Genomic DNA, 21,729 nt, shown 5'->3' on the forward strand with positions numbered 1-21,729 from the left:
TGTACTGTATCAAAATCATGAAGCCTGGAATTCAGCTCCTTCCTGTATCACTGAAATGTCCCCGTAAACTTTTCTTCTTCACTGGAGGCACGCTATCTTCAATATTACTGTCCGTCATATTTTTCAAAGGAAAAAGTATGCAATGAGAAAAATTGCATCATGGCCCCCGAGATGTTAAATGATGAAAGAGAAGAGAGACAGTGTCCTCAATTTCAGAAAAAGAAAGGTCACTTTCATTTCCAATTCTGATGAAAATATGTTATGTTTCCTGATCAGACAGCATGTGTTTGTACATTTGCAAATACAATGAACCAATACAAAGCATGCAATGATGCTGACAAACTACCACTTCTGCCATCAGTGTCATAAGTAATCCTACAAACTGTGGCATCCGGCGATCCTCTGATACTCCATAGTAACAAGGCCAACCCTGCATTGAAGTGGGACAAAGACCAAAGAAAATGATTATATATACAATCTCTCTCTCTCTCTCTCTCTCTCTCTCTCTCTCTCTCTCTCTCTCTCTCTCTCTCTCTCTCACACACACACACACACACACACACACACACACACACACACACACACACCCTTAGCGCTGCTGGAGGCACGTTGACTATGCACCAGCATAAGTCACTAGCAGTAAAGGGTTCATTTCCAAATGTATGGTTGCAAACCTTTCTATTTACATATGCTGCAAAATGAATTTATTTACTTTAATTAGCAAGTAATTGCCCTTCATTGACTTGTAATGTAATGTAGGATGACTTCCATGAGCTGGAATGTACAACAGGCCATGCGCATTGGTGAGCCATAACATTATATCTTGCTGAATAACATGTCTTTGGAATGCAATACAATAGCAATTCTTCATGATATGGAGTCAACAGTTTCTTGTTCCTTGGTACATTTCTGGAAGTACATGCCACCAGATGGCTATGCACAGGCCATCTAATTTCCATAAATTAAAGGCTGGTGGTTTGTGGGTGCAGAGTTGACATCCAGTAGTGTGACTGATGCGTTCCATTAGGTTCTGGTCAAGGGAATTTGTTGGCTGAAACCTAAGTGAGAGTTTACTGCCATGTTTCTCATACCACTTTAGCACAGTTCTAGCTTGTGACATGAACAGTTAACCTGCTGGAATATACCATACCTGCTGGGGAAGACATCAACCATGGGGGGGGATGCAAGTGGATCAGAATATTGTTCATGTAGTCCACAGCTGTCACGATGCCTTCAGGTACTACCAAAGGTTCGAAGCCGAAATGAATATACCCCTTGAAATACTGGGTGATCAAAAAGTCAGTATAAATTTGAAAACTTAATAAACCATGGAATAATATAGATAGAGAGGTAAAAATTGATACACATGCTTGGAATGACAAGGGGTTTAATTAGAACAAAAAAAAACACCCCATATTACTAGACACATGAAAGATCTCTTGCACACGTCATTTGGTGGTGATTGTGTGCTCAGCCGCCAATTTTGTCATGCTTGGCCTCCCAGGTCCCCATCCCTCAGCCCGTGCGATTATTGGCTTTGGGGGTTACCTCAATTCGCAAGTGTATCGTGATCGACCGACATCTCTAGGGATGCTGAAAGACATCATCTGATGCCAATGCCTCACCATAACTCCAGACATGCTTTACAGTGCTGTTCACAACATTATTCCTCGACTACAGCTATTGTTGAGGAATGATGGTGGACATTGAGCATTTCCTGTAAAGATCATCATCTTTGCTGTGTCTTACTTTGTTATGCTAATTATCGCTATTGTGATAAGATGAAGCGCCATTTGTCGGACTTTATTGAACATTTGTATTTTTTTGGTTCTAATAAAACCCCAAGTCATTCCATGCATGTGTGTTAATTTGTACCTCTCTATCTACATTATTCCATGATTTATTCAGTTTTCAAATTTATACTGACTTTTTAATCACCCGGTATTATCTCCACCACCTACTACGACTGTGGAGTGATGCATGTTTTGAGCAACTATTCGCATGGGCACAACCAATGACTTGTTGCAGCAAACTATTCATCAAACCATGCTCCACAGTCCTGTCTCGATTGCCCCATGTCCACTGCTGTCATAATTGATGATATTGTTGGATCCTCATGGGAACATACAGGTGTAGTGTCCTGTGGTGCCCCATGTCAACAGTTTGTGCTGAACGGTGTGCTCCACTACATATTGCTGCCTATTCTGCATGTGATTTGATAACTGGAATGTGGAAAATGCCTAGTAAAGAACACACATTTGTGTATACATGTTTTGAAATTTTATGACAAAATTTTTAGGATATGAACAGTTGGTTGAAAAACAAGATGTTATTGTAGATGTCACATGATCTGAGGGTACTACCACATTAAAATGGCCCCTGCTGGAAGTTGTGTGTCTGGGTTTGTCTTGCCACGTAATTCACTTGGCTTTGCATTGTTGTGTGTGCCACTGAAATGCTGAGCATCTCACTACATTTTACTATGTATTTTGCAGAACACACACACTTTTCACACAGCTCCATCCCGTATCAGGTAACAACTTCTCCAACCCTTCCATCAAACCAGCACAATTACATGAACTAACTGCCATCCATCACTGACTTACAGCATTAATGAAAATGGTGCAAAAAAATAATGAAATAGTAAAGTGAGGAATGAAAGCCTTGCTGGTCTGAAGAAGTAACATTCATAATCATAATAATAGAAAACAGATGGCATTGCACTTTCATCTTTGGGTGATGCACTGGGCAAAGAATTTGGCTGAAAGATAACCTCAAGAGTGTGGGGGAGGAGAGAAATTACAGTCCCTTCCACCTCATACAAGGTGGGTCTTCCACACCAGCAGGAAAGGGCTTGATTCTTATTTCATACAAATGCGACTTGTAGGCATACTAATTAATTTTTTTCTGTTTACACACCTTGCAATGGAATTGACTGTAACAGACACGTTCAGAAGAATCCAACAGGAATTTAGTAAAGGATGACACTGCAATTTTATTGGAAGTCAAGTTCTTTGACTCTTAAATAGGGAACTACACATTGCAATGCAGGTTTTTAATCAGACACTCGAAAGAAATACAAAATGTATGTCTACTGTTCATCCCACAGTATTGGCCCCTACAGAAATATGAAATAGATATACAACTTTCAGAGAAACTAACTATGATAATGTTATGAAACATTTGAAGGTACGTAGTCCCATTTCCTCCCTGAAAACAAAGAAGCATTGTATTTTGTTTTCAATTTGCTTTGCAAAAACTACAGAAAATACTCAAAAGCTATTGCTGAATAAGGTGACACACTCCCAATTCAGCAGAAACTTGATTCAAATCACATTGCCAGTTGTGACTTAGGTTTCTCCAAATCATTTTAGATTAATGTTGGAATGATTTCATTGAAAAGGCAGTAATGAAAAATTACATATTCTAATCTACCTATCTTTCTTTTGCCATCATTTCATCAGAAACACAATGGTAAGACATTCTTTCTCTATCCAAAAGAAATTATTGGTGGTTTGCACAATTGCACAATAGAGAAAATATATGTGTGTGTGTATTTTAAAACAGTTTTTTCTGATTTGTCACATTCAAAAACTTTTCATTCTTGATCTAAAAACAGTGTTTGTTTAGGTTATTAAGGTGTGGTTTTTTCATCCAATTTTTTATCACACCTACATGCACATTATCCATGTATCATTGCATTGGACACAAGCTGAGACTTTTGGATATTGGGAAAAACAAATCAGACTGCAGTAGCTTTAAAATGAATTGTTTTTAGATCTAGAAGAAAAACCATTAAATGTAATCTCAGGCCACTGATATTGTAAATATGCAAAATGAAACATGCGGTAGAACAAACAAGCAGTTTTTAGTAGTTGCGAAGACAGTTGTTGCACTAAGACTTTACATGTTCAAAAACAATGATCATCATCACTATATATAGTAGTTCTAACTTTCATTCAAATGATGTAGTACAGCTGACTTTTCTGCTTGTACAACAAACCAAGGAAATGCGGGAAAATTGCACTCCCAATTCTTTATGCTGTCGAAGGTAAAGGTCTCTCTTGATCATCAGCTTTATGATGCGGTACCTGTTTAAGTAATATGTAAATCGCAAGGTTGAAACATTTGGGGGGGAGGGGGGGGGGGGGAGCAGCCAGCTTTTCTGGGACTAACGTTGCACTGTAGTTAGAGGATTGGAGAGCTGTTTTATTTTTATGCCTAGGTGATTCCAAGGACTCAATGGTAACCAACCCACCCACCCCCTCCCACCACAATTTACACACACACACACACACACACACACACACACACACACACACACAGGTTTGATTGAGTCATTGGAGAGAGGAGGGAAGTTAACCTCCTGGTCAAGCATCTCCTAAAGTGAAAACTACACACCAATACAGATTAGATGTAAAGAAGATACTTTCAAGAATATTTTGCTCTTTCCATCCAGTAGCAACAAGAGGCTTTAGTTGAGTCTCAAAATCCATTACGAGCTCATGTAACAGAACATACCCAATACTTAAAAGTTAGTTTGTGTCAGTCTACCAACAACACTGTATAGACACCAGACGGAAGGTATGCACCAGGAACAACCTCATCTGCAAAGCTGACAAAAAGCACATTGGGAGCACAGCCCAGCATCTTCTGCACATTCACACTTGCTCTGTTTTTCACTGCTATGGACTTGACTGCACTAGTCTGGAAGAACTCTGCACCTGCTAACCAAGATAATGTAGCTCTTAATGTGAGAGGCCATTGTCACAGGGTGTCTCGAGACCAATCCCAGTCGACCAGATCTTCCCACTTGTGGAAGTAGCACCTCCAGATGTAAGCAGACAGGTAACAAAAGAGAATGAAAAAAAAAAAGAACCAAGAAAGAGAACCAAGGCATCCATTGTTGATGGCTTACACCTATCCAACATGACTGAAATCTAGAAAACATTTCCTACTTACAACTACCCCAATTTCAAGTTCAGGAGGCAACTACTCCAATTTCAAGTTCAGCAGTAGCCTGCTGAACTGTGCTGTAGAGAACAAAGTCTCCTGGAGGATTATGGACAGTAAAAGAATGTACTACAGGCTGCCATCTCCAATACAGGACCTGAAAACCCTCAGCAGGTTGAGAACAAGGGCTGACAAGGTGCAAGACTATTTGGAAGAAGAGGGGTATAAGTGATGAGTGTTTTGAATGTCAGTCAAGTAAGGAATCTTAACATTTGTTCGTCCATAACAACCTGAACAAATCCTATGACATGGAAGATTTGTTTGCAATGAATAACTGTGCCACTCTGGTTGTGACAAGTGAAAAGAGTTTGAGGAACATCTTATTCGACGAAACCCCTCAAGAGGTCATTCAGTGCCAGTCAGGTTCATGTCACCAGATACTCTTGGGCCTTTCCATTTACTTGGTTCCTGCTGTCTAGAGGGAGTTTGTCACAAGGTGGGCATAGTGTACTTGTGCATAATTGTCTCCAAAGATTAATCCATCACTCAAATTTTGACTTTAGAGTCAGTCAGTAGTTGGAGGATCCCATCCCAGTACTCTTTGCGTCAAATTAATCTCTATGCTGGTGAACGGTGACCAAACAAGCCAGCAACTTGAAATATGAGCCACCCAACTCTTTGCTACACTGTGATCTGTGTGCCTGAAAAGTACATTAGCATCTGGCCCATCCAACACTTTTGTGATGACTATCAGACAAATCCTGCACTTATTGGCAAAGAGAACCAACACTGTTCCAAGGTCCATTACCAGTATTCTCTTGCCAACCTCCTCACACCACAGTGCTGAAAAATTTTACTGCTGTCTAGTGGACTCTAAATGGCCCCTAGACAGGGGTTTCCTGAATGGTGATCAATGGAAAATAAGTGCTACACAGAAATCATTAGTGACATGATGTTTTCCCTGCACAAAACTATTTTTATTTTATTATGGTTCCTGTGTTATTAGTTAATATTTAAAAGTGGAGTAATCACTGAATATAAAAAGGTTCTCATTTTTTAAAATTTCATCAGCCTTAAAAATAAACAAGGTGTTTCATCAAAATACCAGGATTCTCTAATAGTTCCATTTAAGGGAAAGTCTTTGGGGGGGGGGGGGGGGGAGGAGAGGAAGACACCTGCATTAGATTGGCAATAAAATTGTGCAATATTATCGATGACCTGTTGGTAATGCTGAATGCTGTGAAATATATTAATGGATCTACTAAAATTAGATTTTTATTGAGCCAATTGCTTAGATTCTATATGCTGTGGCTAATATTGAGCTGATGAAGATGAACAGTCATGTAAGCTAAACTATTTTGTGTGATTGTTTTCTGGAGAAGTGGAAATGCATTTTAAATCAGCAGAATGTACGTTCATTTGACAATTATTGGAAATATGTAGGGGCTTGCCAGCCTTATGGCATGTTAGATGGAGTGTGTATAGTGATCACAAAAAGAAAATGGAGCAATATTGTCAACTGATCTGTAGGGAATGTGTTTGCATTGAATTCAATATGAATTGTCAATTTAAGAAATGTGTTGTAACACACTGTTGTGTTCAAAACCATCTTTGGACTGACGACTGCTTCTTATACCAGGTGTAATGAGTAAGTGCAGATATTTCGAACGGTCACAGGGGATGGTGTAACTGAACAATATTACATCAGTATTTACATAATTTTCTTCCAGACGAAGTATTAAAGTCATAACATCTCTTACGTTTTTAGATTGGTTAGTATCTCCAAGTACATGTGGCATGACTAATCCATTAATGCTTATTTTTCCTGCAGCAGCAGGATAGGTGTTTAAGAGCAGGCACAGTCCACTCAGTTGGGCAGTTATGGCAATGCAGAAAGCATCAGGTCATAAAATTTGTGATGGGTTTGTGGGAAGACTGTTCGACAGAGAGAACAATCAACACACGTGTGTGTGTACATATTTAGATACCACATAAAAATATCTACATTTATACCTGTTACAACTCGTATGTAATACACTGAGTGGAATTCTGCTTAATACCTGGTTGACACAATCTCTCTCATTTTTAGTGAAGTACTCTTTTGTAACTCCTGTTTTCTCTTGTATGTATGTATGTATGTATATATGTAAAGATTCCAAGACTTACCAAGCGGGAAAGCGCCGGCAGACAGACACAATGAACGAAACACACACACACACACACACACACACACACACACACACACACACACACACACACACACACACACAATTTCGTCTTTCCCTTTCCTTCCTGAAGAAGCAACCATCGGTTGCGAAAGCTAGTAATTGTGTGTGTGTTTGTGTGTTTTGTTCATTGTGCCTGTCTGCCGGCACTTTCCCACTTGGTAAGTCTTGGAATCTTTGTTTTTAATATATTTTTCCCATGTGGAAGTTTCTTTCTATTTTATTTACATCATATGTATGTATGTACCATTGGAGACGACTTCTCTCTTAACATAGTAATTAAACATATATTGACACTTCATGTTGAGATTTTTCTAAAAAATTAGAGTACTTCGTCTTTTACAAAGATATTAGAACATAATGTACGACTAAAATTGAGTTTAGTGCTTCTTTGCTGTGACAGTTTACTTGAGAATGGCCACACATGCCAAAATTGCAGCTGTGAAGTATGTCTAATAACATTTGAGGCATAACATATTTTATAAAATATATAATCCGATGTTAAAAGTTGTTGGGTGTTGCTATTGCATCGTTCTCGTAGCGTAATATGCTCCGACGTTTTGGCCTTCTTCCAGACATTGTCTGGAAAGTCCAATTTATAGTAACTTAAGTAGTGTGTTTCCCCTTTTTATTGTCAAATATTGACAATGCACATTGAATGGCATTGCCGTTAGTGGAAGCATTCAAATGTGTACCAGTGGCTTGAAAGCAATATGCAAGTGACACTGTGAAGCGACTATTGGCATATACCGAGGGCAGGCTTGCATGCCACCAGTAGTTTAAAGCGTTGCAACAAAATTATCCAGAAGTTTTCCAGGATTTTGTGCGATGACCTTGTATACACCACATCACAGGATGATACACTGTTCCAGTAACCTACTATAAACTCATAGGAGAAGGGGAAATTCTGTATATTAATTATGGCATTAAATGGTTGCTGTTAAGTTGTTACAATATAACTTTTTTGCCAAAATTTTGGTAAAGTTTTACTCCAGTGGTCCCAACAAATCATTTTTGAATTAAGAAAAGATTATGCACAAGCCCTATAGAGATTTCTTAAGTGTCAGTATGAACTCTTCAGTCTATAGCTCAAAATTTTAGATGGTATTGTGAAGGAGAATTTAAGTATACACATTATATAATTATTTCCAGAAAACCAGTTTATTCGTCTCCAGTAAACAATTTACTGCACCATTGTAACAATTAAGCCAAAACCTTTTTTAACATTCAAAATAACTTCCTAATGTTAAGCACATAAGGGACAATGTTTACACAAACTGAACTGATTCCTGAAGGAAACACAGCTGGAAACTTACTTATAAAAATCTGGAAATATGTAAAATACTAAAAGATTTTTGTCTTTTAACAATATGTATAAAATTGATGTTTTCTGCAAGTGTTTACCACATAAAAAGCATGCAGTTTTAATGTTACAAATCAATTGTTTTCTACTATACTACTTTTTTATGTAAATCTGACAGTCATCCATTGCAGTGCTAATTGTGAACACAAGTCATACCAATGGAACTGTATTGGATCCATTTTCATAATATTTAAACAATTCAAAATTATGACCAATGATCACTTACATATTTCAAATGTCAGCAATGTTAATACTGAAAATTTGTAGGAAAAACAATATTGCTCCACAAATATGAGTTATTTTCATCAATTCATCATAGATTTATCTCTCTTGTGAGGTGAATACAGCAATATCTCTTACAGAAATTCATTAACATACCTGGTTAAACAAACAGCACATCATTCTGGACCAGTTTCAGGTTATTTTATATCACTTACCAGCTAACACAAAAGGAATCTAGCAGAAAGAACTGCTGTCAAGTTATGAAAGCATGCTAGCTGTGATGCCTGCCAAAAGTTATTACAAACTTGTGACATTAAAATTTACATAGTTTGAAACTGGTTTTAATTATTCATTCATGAGACCCATTTACAGTAAAAATAATCATCCTAAAGCACCAGCAGCACAGCGAATATAATGGTGCAATTAACTGGTTTGCTGGTGTAATTTTCTGCCTATTGCACACAGCATGTATTCCTATGACCATTCCTCAGCTTTAGACGAGACTTGGGACGGTACTTCTCTAAGTAAGCCAGCTGTTTGGCATTTATAGCTCCACGACGTTTCCTGTGAAAAGAGAATTTACAAATATTTGTTAATAAGACTGGCAGTTGTCAAATAGAATCAAAATGTAAGAGTATTTTGATATCTGACAACAAAAAAGCTTCAATTTGCAACTCACACTTTAGACTATGCAACAAATCTGCTCTCTACAAATTTTTAAATTTCTCAACACACAAATTATATTCACAGATGATAAATTTCAAATCAAGATTTTTGTGAATATGTAGTTTGTGAATTGTAGTGAATGTGTGCATATGTTTGGAACATTTCGTATTTCCACACAAATTTGTGACAGCCATTTCTGTGCACCACAAACCCTTGCCACAGATGTTAGCATATGACAACAGATGAGAAGCGGATTCACACCATTGAGGGAGAATGATGGGAAATCTTAATATAACCAACGGATTAGAAGAAAGGATCTCTCATATTTTTGTATCAAAAAATTTACTGAAAGCAAATTTGTAGTATGGCCATAACAATGTATACCTTCAACTTTTGGATAAACCAAGTTCCCTTGCATGTGTAAGTGAGAGCCTACTTTATGCCTACACACAGGGGCCAGGTAAAAGTTGGAAGGCTTTTGTCTGGCAATATCCATGCACTCTGCTTTAAATCTTTGCTGTTGTGAATTAACAACTTAGCGCACACACACATATTCATCACATCAAATTTGATCTCACTCTTTCTGCAGCTAACAAGACCATAAAACCATTGGCGTTATTGATTACATTCAAGGCATTTTGAGGGAAAGAAATTTTGTAACCTTTTGTATCTTTCATACCTAGTCGTCTTTAATTTCCTTTAACATGAAGGCTGAATTTGTTTAAAGTCTACATAGCTGAATTTCCACATGGATGCTGATAAAATTGTACAGAAGCATCTGATCACATCTTCGTAAGATTCCAATGTTGTTGCAAAAATTGGCAACTTGTATGACTGTTCAGAAATTTAAAATTTTGTACTTCTCAAAATACAGAAATCCATTCCTTTTATTGATAAATGAAATAATCAAATCCGCGCACTCATAGGTAAAGCAAGTGGCAGACTTCAGGTCAGTCTACAAGGGAGACTATCCACAAATCACTTGTTTGTCTCATGTCAGAATATTGTGGGACCCATAATACAAAACAAGACTGGTGAGATGACATTCAGCTTCTACAAAGAGGGAGGCACAAATTTGACTCACAATTGAAATACGTGGAAATTTTTAAACATCTGAAGTGGTATACACTTCAAGAAGACAGCAACAATCTCGTCAACGCCTACTTAAAAAGTTTTTGCAAACCTGTATTAAGTGAAGAATCCAGAAATGTACTTCATCCCCCCTCCCCCCCCCCCCCCATGTATTGATACAAAAGGGACCATGAAGATAAGATTAGTCTGACTACAAGGTATTTTAGCAATCATCCTTCCAGCACTCCATATGCAATTGAAATGGGAAAAGCCCTTCATCTGTGGTAATATAGTAGGTACCCTCTGCCATTGACTGGTGTACAAAGTACATATGTAGATGCACATGTCCACTAAAATAGTAACAACAACTATTATTATTATTATTATTATTTATTTCTTATCTCAGACGTTATGCCTGGTCAGAAGTAAAAAGTGACGCGGACCTTGATCAAGCGTGACTTCCTTTTAACTGTACGTTATATGTTATATTGCATTTAGAAACTTTCAGGTAATTGAACATGTATCAATAATTACGGATTTCTGTAGTTGTATATATATGTTTCGATGTAGCTGTATTGCATTGATGTACTGGTGGATATTGTGTGGTACGACTCCTGTAGTTGATTGTATAATTGGTATAATGTCAACTTTATCCTGATGCCACATATCCTTGACTTCCTCAGCCAGTTGGATGTATTTTTCAATTTTGTCTCCTGTTTTCTTTTGTATATTTGTTGTATTGGGTACGGATATTTCGATTAGTTGTGTTAATTTCTTCTTTTTATTGGTGAGTACAATGTCAGGTTTGTTATGTGGGGTTTTATCTGTTATAATGGTTCTGTTCCAGTATAATTTGTATTCATCATTCTCCAGTACATTTTGTTGTGCATACTTGTATGTGGGAACGTGTTGTTTTATTAGTTTATGTTGTAAGGCAAGCTGTTGATGTATTATTTTTGCTACATTGTCATGTCTTCTGGGGTATTCTATATTTGCTGGTATTGTACATCCGCTTGCGATGTGATCTACTGTTTCTATTTGTTGTTTGCAAAGTCTGCATTTATCTGTTGTTGTATTGGGATCTTTAATATATACTTGCTGTAATATCTGGTGTTTATTGTTGATCCTGTATTGCAATCATGAATCCGTCTCACTGTATATATTGCCTTTTCTTAGCCATGTGTTGGATGCGTCTTGATCGATGTGTGGTTGTGTTAGATGATAAGGGTACTTGCCATGTAGTGTTTTCTTTTTCCAATTTACTTTCTTCGTATCTGTTGATGTTATGTGATCTACAGGGTTGTAGAAGTGGTTATGAAATTGCAGTGGTGTAGCCAATGTATTTATATGAGTGATTGCTTTGTGTATTTTGCTAGTTTCTGCTCGTTCTAGAAAGAATTTTCTTAAATTGTCAACCTGTCTATAATGTAGGTTTTTTATGTCGATAAGTCCCCTTCCTCCTTCCTTTCTGCTTAATGTGAATCTTTCTGTTGCTGAATGTATGTGATGTATTCTATATTTGTGGCATTGTGATCGTGTAAGTGTATTGAGTGTTTCCAGGTCTGTGTTACTCCATTTCACTACTCCAAATGAGTAGGTCGATACTGGTTTACCGTAAGTATTTATAGATTTTGTTTTGTTTCTTGCTGTCAATTCTGTTTTCAGTATTTTTGTTAGTTTCTTTTAGTTGTTCTTTAATATTTGTATTATCTATTCCTATTTTTTGTCTGTATCCTAGATATTTATAGTCATCTGTTTTTTCCATCGCTTCTATGCAGTAGCTGTGGTTATCCAATATGTAATCATCTTGTTTAGTTTGTTTTCCCTTAACTATGCTATTTTTCTTACATTTGTCTGTTCCAAAAGCCATATTTATATCATTGCTGAATACTTCTGTTATATTTAGTAATTGGTTGAGTTGTTGATTTGTTGCTGCCACCAGTTTTAGATCATCCATGTATAGCAAATGTGAGATTTTGTGTGGGTATGTTCCAGTAATATTGTATCCATAATTTGTATTATTTAGCATGTTGGAGAGTGGGTTCAGAGCAAGGCAGAACCAGAAGGGACTTAAGGAGTCTCCTTGGTAAATTCCACACTTAATCTGTATTGGCTGTGGTGTGATATTATTTGAATTTGTTTTGATATTAAATGTGGTTTTCCAATTTTTCATTACTATGTTTAGGAACAGTATCAATTTAGGATCTACTTTGTAAATTTCCAATATTTGTAATAACCATGAGTGGGGTACACTATCAAAAGCTTTTTGGTAATCAATGTATGCGTAGTGTAGCAACCTTTGTTTAGTTTTAGCTTGATATGTCACCTCTGCATCTATTATCAGTTGCTCTTCACATCCTCGTGCTCCTTTGCAACAACCTTTTTGTTCTTCATTTATAATTTTGCTCAGTGTTGTATGTGTCATTAATTTCTATGTAATGACTGAAGTTAATATTTTGTATATTGTTGGTAGGCATGTTATGGGGCGATATTTAGCTGGGTTTGCTGTGTCTGCTTGATCTTTAGGTTTCAGATAAGTTATTCCATGTGTAAGTGTATCAGGGAATGTGTATGGGTCTGCAATGTAACTTAAATCATTTAGTTAGATGTGGATGTGTTGAGGTGAACTTCTTTAGCCAAAAATTTGCTATTTTATCTTTTCCAGGGGCTTTCCAATTGTGAGTAGAATTAATTGCTTTGGTGACTTCATGTTGCAAAATTATCACTTCAGGCATTTGTGGTATCTTCTTGTATGTGTGTGTTTCTGCTTCTATGCACCGTGCATGCCTGTTATGTTGTACCGGGTTTGACCATATGTTGCTCCAGAAGTGTTCCATGTCTTATTTTTGGTGGATTGTCTATTTTCATGTGTGTGTTAGATATTGTCTGGTAAAATTTCTTTTGGTTTGTGTTGAATGTTTGGTTTTGTTTCCTTCTATTTTCACTTTTTTCTATCTTCTAAGTCGTTTGGCCAATGCTTGTAATTTCTGCTTCTTTTCATATAATTGCTCTATCGCTTCTTGTTGCGAGATTTTACCTAACCTTTTTCATCTTTTTTCTGACATTTCATTTCTTATAAATTGTGTTAGCTGTCCGATGTCTCCTCAGATTTTCTATTCTGATCTGTAGCCTGTGTTGCCATGCTGGTTTTGTGGGTTTCTTCTGTGTGTTGGTTGGTTTTGATCTCTGCCTAGTGTGTATATTTAGTGTAGTGAGTGCTCCTATATAAACCAGTAGTTGTAACTCTTCCATAGTTGTATTTTCATTTATTTTGTTGTGTATGATTGTGTTGATAGTTTTTATTGTTGTTTCGACTTGTGGGTTATTTGGGTCTATGCAAGAATGGTCTAATGTCTGTATTTGTGTCTTTGTATTCTATATGTGTCATCTGAAATTTTTCTTCTGTATCTAACATGTGTGTAACTTCGCTTTCCTCTGATTGTTTAATTGATGTGTGTGTTCTTTGTTTGTTTGCTCTGGGATGTTTGAGTCCATTACTGTATTTTCTTCTTCTTCTTCTTCTTCTTCTTCTTCTTCTTCTTCTTCTTCTTCTTCTTATGATTGCACATTATTTTGTTCCAGTATTTGTTGTACTTCTTGTTTGATGTTTTCTAGTTCTGACTGGGGTATCCTGATATTTTTGATTATTACACGGATCTGATCAGCTAGTCGTTGTTCTGTTAAAAATTTTAATTCTGGGTATCTGGTAATAAATGTTGTGTATACTTGTGATCTGTATCCAGTAGTGTTGGTTTCTAGGTTTGTTGCTTGGTAATAACAGAACATGAGGTGTCAATTAACTTCATCTGACCATCTCATCCTTTGTCTGTTTTCCTTCTAGGGTGGTTGCAGGAAGCATATCCTGCAGAACACCTCTATTTGGATTTAAATCATTTTCCAGTTGGCTAGCAGTGTCATTACCATTGTGGATGGGCATAGGGTTCAAGCGTTGTCCCCGACCGTGACAGTGCTTGTCCGAGGCTTCTTTAGTTCTGTCCTGAACCAACTAATCACACTAAAAGGGGGTTAGCCCTATTAGTGGTTTGTTCTTTTCGTCGCCTTTTACGACTGGCAGAATATACCAGAGGCCTGTTCTTTTCCTGGGCCGCCACAGGGATGATGCTGATGATTATTTTAGATACAAGTTAACGGAACAGTGTCATTTTCTGTTTACGTCACATATGATAGATGTAAAGAATCCATAAAGCTATAATACATGGTGGTTCTTTGCCTAGCTAGAAACTTCTCATGGATTCTGGAGATGTTTGCAACAACCAGTTCAGCATACTGTATCTGGCTTTACCTTCTAGTTACAATTATTTTACTGCACCTCAAAACAATGTGTTAGGAAAGCTATCTTTCTTGCAACCTGTGAAGAATCGTCCTGGAGATGATATTGTCCACTACCTGTGCTGTATGAGTTGTTATCCTCAACTAATGTTTAATAGTGTTTAGAGTGACTAGCTAAAGCTGGGAACAAACTTTTATTAAATTAATATCGGGGACAACATTTTTCATAAGAAGGTGAAGCAAGCTTCCAATATAACAATGAACAAAACCGTATTTAAAATATCAGACATTAGGTTAATTTTTGAGTGAACAAGGAAACAATGGATATAATTCTTGTTTTGCACATTATAAATAAGAGAGCTTGAGTAATCTGGTTTTAGCAAACTCAAATAATTAAGCTCACGAGCAAGCTGACAATCTGAGTTCCACCACATGGGGAAGATTATAGTGGTTTACAAACTTTTGCTCTGAGCAGATGCAGAATCAATGACTTTATAGTCAACCAGACATACCCCAGAACATATCCTGTCATTGACATAAATGACAGTATTTCAATTAAATTTTGTGAAACCTGTTGAATTTGAATTAATTTTGTGTTAGAATGCTGAACTACATAGCTTTGACAATTGCAAACATGCCTCTCATATTCCAATCTGTGCAGGCTTTTACTTGCAAAGTAATTATCACTGCAAATTTCCACGTCCCTGCAAACCTCTAACAAAATGTCACCTTGTAGTGATCTTTTCCCCAGTGCCTTAGTATGGTCCATCAAGAGCCTTGAGAAAATGTTATTCATTCTTGCTCTGATAATATTTGGTCTCTTAATGTAACTAACATCTGCTTATTTTTTTTAATCAGCAACCAGGTAATCATCATTAACTTTGGGCAATCACTATATAAATCATACTGACATTCAAATCATAACATGAAGATCAGAGGGAATCTACTTTCTTCACAAGAACATCACTTTACTACACTGACTGTCTTAGACTTCGCTTTAACAGTGTAATTATGACGACATCTACATCTACATTCATACTCCGCACGCCACCTGACGGTGTGTGGCAGAGGGTACTCTGAGTACCTCTATCGGTTCTCTCTTCTATTCCAGTCTCGTATTGTTCATGGAAAGATCATCTTAGTTCCACCAATGCAATGAATGTAGGTTTAGGAAAGTGTATATTCTTATGCCTAATATTAGGATGCCAACTTACTGCCTTATGAAGTCGACGGCGTCTTCATATTTCATGCCAAGTTCCATTAAAGCCAGCGCAACCAAAACAGGTGCTCGCCCAAGTCCCGCAACACAATGTACTGCCACACAACCATCTGGATTTTCCTTGAACCTCTTCTTTAGCAGCTCAAACCATTCTTCCACAATCTGAAAGAGAGGATAGCATTAGCAATGTTACTGTACTTCTCATTGCACACCTTTCATTTCAATAGACCGTAATTACTTCTTAACTGCTGTAGGAAAGATTAAGTGTATACTGTGCAGAGTGCAGGTAATATACTGATGGTAATGAATATAAATAGGGATTTTCAAAGAATCAAGTCTCTTCCTTTAGAGAAGAATGGAGAATATCATGAAACACTTTGCCCTTTCTAATTATTAATTTAGAATCTTTACTTGCCATGTAGTTAGAACCTCTTTCCAATTCTGAAGGAAATTCAGATCCAGCTATCTTTTAACTTCATAGTTTCTTCTTGCATTGTCACACTGACACACTTACTTTACATCTTCTGTGTATGGGTAATTGCTAATGACTTAACCCACTCCATTGTTGTAGCAAAATATTTACAGAATTCTAAATCCTTTGAATTCTTCAGTACTTTCCTCATGTAATCTTAAGTTCAGCATGACCTCATACTGCTCACAGAAAGACAACTATGTAATTGTTTACTTCCTGCTTCTTAAATTCACAAAACTGTTATGTAAAATTTACACAAACATCAACTGTATAATTTCTAAATGATTTACTAAGCCAGTGGCATAAAAAGGCCAGTCAGTGAAACCAAATGAGGTTGTATGTGGTAAATAAGTCATGCCGTTGCAAATTTTTGTACCGTGATATGAGGGTATACTATGAATAACACTAGAAATCCTGACTAGTGGGGGCTGAGTGTGGGAGCAGGGGCGCGTTTGACGTTCCCTTTTCTACTTTGGTCTTTAGTGAAAACATATCCCAGTACAAAATTTAACGTCCTTATATTTCCTACAAGAAGGTCCTGTTCACTTTTTCTGTAGGACTGACAGTTTTGTGTTTAGCAAATCTCATGTTTTGTGAAAGCTACATATAAAATTGCAGGTTGCATGAAACACCATTAAGAGTAGCTGAATCATCCACCTACATCCTTAATCACCAGCTTAATACCATTTTTCCGGCTGCAAGATTTGTGTTTCACTGACAAGCAAGCAAACACCCTCAGTTGCTGTTTGTGAATATGGTTTCTCAAACAGTGAAAAATCCAGGATGGAATAACAGTGAATTAGGATAGTTCGTTGCTCACCACATAGAAGTGTTGAAAACTAGGCAAATACATTTATAAGTAGACTTATCCTTCATCCATCACTTCTCATAAATTGGCTTGTCTGTTCAGCACACCTCCATGCAGTGATTAGCAATCTATCCTAATTTGTAAAGAATATGGCTCCTTTATATCAATAAACCATTGAAGTAGGTCTAATACAATAACGACAGTGCAGCATTAATACATATTCAAGCAATTTTAACTTCAAGCTGCTTCCAGTCCAAATTTGTGTTAAGTAAGTGAATGAATCTGAAATTCCGAACTCCAAAATCACACCCAGGGTACTATGGGATCTGTCCGACTCATTTGACAGCATAGATCGCAAAATTCTACTTACAAAGGCTGAGCACTATCGCTTATATGGTACATATGGATGTGGCTCGAATCTTATCTGTGTGACAGAAGGTAGTATTGAATTATTCTGCAGTGGCACCTGCCTGTTGTGACTGAGGCACAGTGAAATGTGGAGTACCACAGGGCTTGATGCTTGGTCCCTTTCTTTTCTTAATCTTTATTAGTGATGTGCCATGGTCTATGACACACAAATCACGTTTCACCCTATTTGCAGGCAACCCCCCAGAGAACTCTGCATCTCCTATATTCAAAGAAGATTTATATTGGTCTGTTCCTCAATGTTAACAAGACTTGATTCACTCAATTTCAAACTGGAAAATACTGAAGTGAACTGTGGTTACAAAGAAATTCTGAGAGTTGAGTCTTCAAAATTCTTGGGATTAACAACACATTAAACTGGTCAGTTCACATCAACCTAAGCAGATGACTAAATTTGGCAGCATTTGCCATTCACTCAGTTTCAGCTGCCCGTGGCTTGGAAACAATCAAATCTGCATACTTTGAATATTTTCATTGAGTTATGACATATGGCATCGTATTCTGGGGAAATGAGTCACAAGCAAATAAAGTCTCTGTTGCACGGAAAAGAGAGGGGGGGGGGGGGGGAGATATAATCAGAATTGTGGGTACAGTGCACCCTAGATGCACTTTTAGAAATTTATTCAAACAAGTGGTAACTCTCACCATGCCATGCCAGTACATACTTTCACTAATGTGCTTTGTGATCAGTAATCATACAATTGACGTAACGAACAGTGAGTAATATGATGATGCAAGTATTAAACATGATCTTCCCAGAGACATGAAAAATTCTCAGCATGCTACCAAAAGGAGTACATTATTCAAGCATAAAAGTACACGATAAACTTCCAGTACATACGTACATACATGTGTGCGTGTGCGTGTGCGTGCACGCACACACACACACACACACACACACACACACACACACACACACACACACACACACACACACACACACACACACACACTACTACTGTCTGGCAGCAAAAACCAGTAATACGGCTTTAGCTGCCACAGACCGCAGTTGTGTGTGTGAGTTGCACTTGCTTGCACCTGTGTGCGTTTTTGACGAATGTTTCGTTGGGCGAAAGCTTATTTGTGACTCTCTTTTTGTTATGCCTATCTGTGACTCAACATCCCCGCTAAAATGCACAACCAATGTGAGTACTGTCTTCATGGCATTTTATATTTATGTTTTGGAACTCAACAACATTCTTTAGTTATCACATGCAGCAGGAATGTTTATCAGCACCTGCTCCAGTTTACATTGGTTGGATTCAGAAACAAATCTTATATTGGTCATGATTGCAATTTATTATTTCTACAGATTACTAGTTTTGGAGAAAACTGCACGAGAAGAAAAACAGTATGGCACAAATTGCCGATACTATCATTCCACGAAGCAAATAAACATAGCAGCACCATTTTTTTTCTGTCTCCAATTACAAACTGGTATGACACATTGTCACCAGTTTTGTGCAAGATGCATAGCTTAATCTTACAGTACAGGTCAGTGAACCATTGAAACATTAAAGTGAAAATAAATAAATACATTTACATTGTGAACAAGTACGAGTATTGCAATGCATAAAGTTGGAACTACATAATTAATACCCAAGACTAAGAGACTTATGTAATGTTACACAGTGTATGTGACAATCTCAACATAAGCAGAATAAGATCATCATTAACACACAGTTTCTTTAGAGATATTGCATCAGAAAACAATATATAATTTTCACTGAGTTATATGAAGATGTTGTGCCCTCTGTGCTAGTACTGTATTACATGGATTCCACACATAAAGCATGAACAACACAGTTTATATAATGAGTTACTGTGACCTGTAGCATCTAACAACGAAAGTTCCTATATCATAACAGGCAAGACATTTAACTATGTGATGCATCAGGGTTTAGAAGCAAGCAATGTTTTACCAGGAGACACTAGTGGTGTATTTATTGAATCAGAGAAACTATGAACTGCAGCAATATGAATAAAAATTATTTTTATAGTGACAGATATGAGAACTTCATACAGTTAAAGTCAGCTGCCTAATTGCCACACAGTGACAAATGTATTTTATAGTATCAATAATACCACTTCTATAATATCTACAACAGTATGTAACAATTTATGTAACCAAAAGTATTCAGGTATAGAAAAATATGTAATTCTATGAAAGTGTAAAATAAACATTAATCTCACAGTAACTTGTCCCATAGTAAGAAGATGCCACAAGAAGTTCAGCAGTGTGTGTTTTTTGTATCACCATTGTCAGCAACAGTGGCCAATGATAAAACTTTTTGCAGGAAACGACACGCCTACACAGCCGTTATACATCAACACAGAATCATAACAAACTTAAAAAATGTTTTAATCACATTGTCTAGGTACTTGTTATAGATATGTATAAAAAATCTGAAGAATACTATGTGGAAGTAATACAGTTACAGATGGTAAGTCTTAAGCAGCTTGTGTGAAATCTGATTCTAGGATACAAAACCGGTCGTTAATTAATGAAGGAAAGGCACACAAACCCTAGTGAACAACTACGAAAAATGGTGTGAACACAATTTTTCATTGAGCTCTACAGTAAGTTTTGAATGTTGAGCTCCATAAGGGTTTCTTTCTGTGCAGCGTCCGTAGAGTATAAAATTATAAAAAAATGTAGCGACCAGTCGCAGAAACGTAACTCATTTATCTTGTTGCAAATCGATTTCAACTGATATCAGTCATCATCATTGGTGCATTTTTCTAACCAACACATGCCATGAGTAGAAGTACTGTCCTTGGCAGATTCCTATCATTTCTATCATGTTAGAAATGTGCCAAGGGCAGTACTTCTTTCTACTTATGGCATGTATTGGTTAGAAAAATGCACTGATGATGAGATATCACTCAAAATCAATTTTCAATGAGATAAATAAGTTACGTTTCTGCATCTGGTTGCTACATTCTCTGTAATTTTATAACTTTACAATAAGATCAAGCTATGCATCTTGCACAAAATTTATGACTGTGTCCTATAGGTTGTGGTGCGTATTTTTAAATTATGGAACTATTCATTGAACCCTCTGCCTCTAGCAGAGTAATCACGTAGATGTAGATGTAATGTACTGGCATTTTGCACCATTTGATTTTTACTTATATGCAATTGTGTGTACAACTGCAGATCTGAAAATGGCCAATAACGTAAACTGAAACTAATGATCAATAAATATAATAAATTATAATCTTTGACAAAGGGTCATCTGTGAATCCAATAAATGTTGACAGTTACAGATCACTTGTCTCCGATTTGGGCATTTCAAGTGACAACCTGCTCCAGTTTTCATTGGTTCTTATGCAATGAACATTTGTTATCTATATCAATGACAAAAATAATGGTTCCTAGCGAACAAGAAATGAGATTCATTTCAAGGTTATGTAGTCTGACCTGTTTTCTGTTCCTTTGATAAAAATCAGTAGCAATAGTATCAAACTTATTCTGTACTTTATAAGAATGCTTTTATACTGGAGCTATTCACATACCTGTATTGGGGGTGGAGTTCCATCATCAAATTCCAGGTCAGTTACATTGATTCCTTCATTCTGCAACTCTTCAATTTTGTAACTTGGTTCACAAACCCTCACAACATCTTTTACATTGTGTTTTTTCAGCTCCTGCAACATGTTTTTCAAGAATCAGTTTTTCAGAATCAGTTCTAACTTACAAACAGTACACCCGCTTCTCTCTTACAAAGAGGGCGGAGTTCATTAACAATACATTGAGGACACTGAATTCTTTTATGCTAAGAATAGAAACACCTAAAATAGAAAATAATACTCCTAGCTGTTTGAACTACAATTGGTGCCTTCAGTGAGGAAGGAGGATTTGTTGGGAGGGGTCGGAAAACCTCACAATAGCCAAATCCTGGAGTCCCCTTTCCAGCCTTCCCTACTTCCTCCAGAAGTAAGCAATTTTTAGTTGCTGAAGTTAATAGGTGTTACTTCATATTTCAAGAGTGTCAGCAGAAATAGGAAGTG

General features: G+C 37.0%; 1 protein-coding gene across 3 annotated transcripts in view; it reads right to left on the reverse strand.

Annotated features, from left to right (window-relative positions):
* Window positions 1-8,320: 8,320 nt before the first annotated feature.
* Window positions 8,321-21,729, reverse strand: part of LOC126336359 (PRL-1 phosphatase) — a 565,928-nt gene continuing 552,519 nt past the window's right edge. For all 3 annotated transcript variants that reach the window (XM_049999953.1, XM_049999952.1, XM_049999951.1), the window contains 3 exons: window positions 21,235-21,366; window positions 16,005-16,171; window positions 8,321-9,327 (listed from right to left, as the gene is read on the reverse strand). In XM_049999953.1, the coding sequence (XP_049855910.1) occupies window positions 9,216-9,327; window positions 16,005-16,171; window positions 21,235-21,366 (411 nt within the window). In that variant the 3' untranslated portion in view covers window positions 8,321-9,215. The remainder of the gene's footprint in view (window positions 9,328-16,004; window positions 16,172-21,234; window positions 21,367-21,729) is intronic.

The sequence above is a fragment of the Schistocerca gregaria genome, chromosome 2, assembly GCF_023897955.1.
Source record: "Schistocerca gregaria isolate iqSchGreg1 chromosome 2, iqSchGreg1.2, whole genome shotgun sequence".
Lineage (NCBI taxonomy): Eukaryota > Metazoa > Arthropoda > Insecta > Orthoptera > Acrididae > Schistocerca > Schistocerca gregaria.